This window comes from Rhinopithecus bieti, unplaced genomic scaffold (assembly GCF_001698545.2).
Source record: "Rhinopithecus bieti isolate Rb0 unplaced genomic scaffold, ASM169854v2 scaffold_3875, whole genome shotgun sequence".
Taxonomy (NCBI): domain Eukaryota; kingdom Metazoa; phylum Chordata; class Mammalia; order Primates; family Cercopithecidae; genus Rhinopithecus; species Rhinopithecus bieti.
This window is the reverse complement of record NW_016804422.1, coordinates 2,178,600-2,180,858: the sequence shown is the minus strand read 5'-3', so window position 1 is coordinate 2,180,858 and position 2,259 is coordinate 2,178,600. Positions and strand designations below refer to the sequence as shown.

The following is a 2,259-nucleotide window of genomic DNA, read 5'->3' as shown; positions in this document are numbered from 1 at the left end:
TTTTTTTTTAAAAAAAAAAAAAAAAAAGATGTGCATATGCAATAAATATTTACTGAGTGCCTATGTGTCCAGCAGTGTTTGAGGTAACAGTCATATATTAACATCTCTAACTCAATTTAAAAAATAGCATAACCACCTAAGGAAATTTTGCATTAAAAATTTCAAAAGGTCAAACCTGGAAAGTTTACCCAAACTTATTTTAAACTAATATGGACTATATCAGAAAAAAGGGCAAAATATTACCAACCTAGTACCACATAAGAAAATACAAACAGATTTCCCATATGTGGAAAGCGTTCTTTTTTTTTTTTTGAGATGGAGTCTCGCTCTGTTGCCCAGGCTGGAGTGCAGTGGCGCGATCCTGGCTCACTGAAACCTCCGCCTCCTGAGTTCAAGTGATTCTCCTGCCTCAGCCTCCCAAGTAGCTGGGACTACAGGGGCGCACTACTGCACCTGGCTAATTCTTTTGTATTTTTAGTAGACACAGGTTTCACCATGTTAGCCAGACTAGTCTCGAGCTCCTGACCTCGTGATCCACCCACCAAGACCCCCCAAAGTGCTGGAATAACAGGTGTGAGCCACTGCGCCTGGCCAGCATTCATTTTTTTTAACAACCAAAAGAAATGCCATATAAAATGATATGAAGTACTATTTTACATCTAAATTCCATGTTATTAAGATATTGGTGGAAAAGAGGCATGTACAGGGTGCCTTTCTCCCAGCAGCCTAATCTGTGAACTGTCTCTAGAAAATAAGGGAGAAAAAGCCAAGGCAATGCTCAGTCTCTGACCAGAGAATGCCACTTCCAGTACCCAAACTGAGGAAATAATTCAAGTGGCTCAAAAAGGTGTATGTAAGAGTTAATGGCGGCATAAACCAGAATACCAGAAACAGGAATATGAAAAATCATTTTCTGAAGCTGTAATTATAAACATGAAAAAATAGTAATGACATAAATGCAAACAAACTGCACCAATTATAGCAATATAAAATATGTACATACATACTCAGAACTTAAAAACAGAATAAAGAAACTATAGGTAATTTTACTTTTAGATAATATTCTGTGATGGGAGCTTATCTTTTTATTCAACATATCTGTTTTTTCAATATATTCCTATCTTAAAACAGCATTTTAGTAGTATGTTATGAAACAGAACACATACCTGATACTCGTCTATTAAATCTGCTAGGAATTGGAACTGCAAAATAAAGAAGCAACATTTAGTCATTATTATGTCACCAGGCCCCATCTTTATCCTCCCTTTTTGCAAGTCTTTTACAATAGACCTAAGTCCCTCAAAACCAAGCAGTGGGCGATTTCATAGTCTTCCAAACTCAATCACAAATAGTTGTTCAATGTGATCATATTAAGACAATATAAGAAATACAACATTTCTTTGAAAACAAACTCTTTATACCTTCAATATACTCAATCTGGCAATTTTATTTCTGCTCACATCTACATTCCATCTAATTTGTATCACTCCAATAGAATAAGAAGTCTACCAAATTTATTGATAATGTTATGATATAAAATAGTGAAATTTTCTTCTTTTTTTTTTTTTTTGAGATGGAGTCTCACTCTGTCACCTGGGCTGGAGTGCGGTGGCAAAATCTTGGCTTATTACAAGCTCCGCCTCCCAGATTCATGCCATTCTATGGCCTCAGCCTCCTGCATAGCTGGGACTACAGGTGCCCGCCACCAGGCCCAGCTATTATTTTTGTATTTTTTTAGTAGAGATGGGGTTTCACTGTGTTAGCCAGGATGGTCTCCATCTCCTGACCTTGTGATCCACCCACCTCGGCCTCCCAAAGTGCTGGGATTACAGGCGTGAGCCATTGCACCTGGCCCGAAATTTTCTTCTTTAATATCCTTTAGGCCGAGTGAGATGGTTCACACCTGTCATCCCAGTGCTTTGGGAGGCCAAGGTGAGCAGATCACTTAAGGTCAGGAGTTCAAGATCAGCCTGGCCAACATGGTGAAAACCCATCTCTATTAAAAATACAAAAAAACCCAGCCAGGCATGGTGGCATATGCCCGTAATCCCAGCTCTCAGAAGGCTGAGGCATGAGAATCACTTGAACCCAGGAGGTAGAGACTGCAGTGAGCTGAGATCCTGCCATCGCACTCCAGCCTTGGTGACGGAGGGAGACTCTGTCTCAATACAAAAAAAAATAGGCCGGGTGCGGTGGCTCAAGCCTGTAATCCCAGCACTTTGGGAGGCCGAGACGGGCGGATCACGAGGTCAGGAGATC

General features: G+C 40.2%; 1 protein-coding gene across 1 annotated transcript in view; it reads right to left on the bottom strand.

The window, feature by feature from the left end:
* Window positions 1-2,259, bottom strand: part of PRKAR2A (protein kinase cAMP-dependent type II regulatory subunit alpha) — a 100,716-nt gene that overhangs the window by 58,056 nt on the left and 40,401 nt on the right. Inside the window, exon 2 of the mRNA XM_017868147.1 lies at window positions 1,167-1,202. Coding sequence (XP_017723636.1) covers window positions 1,167-1,202 — 36 coding nt within the window. The remainder of the gene's footprint in view (window positions 1-1,166; window positions 1,203-2,259) is intronic.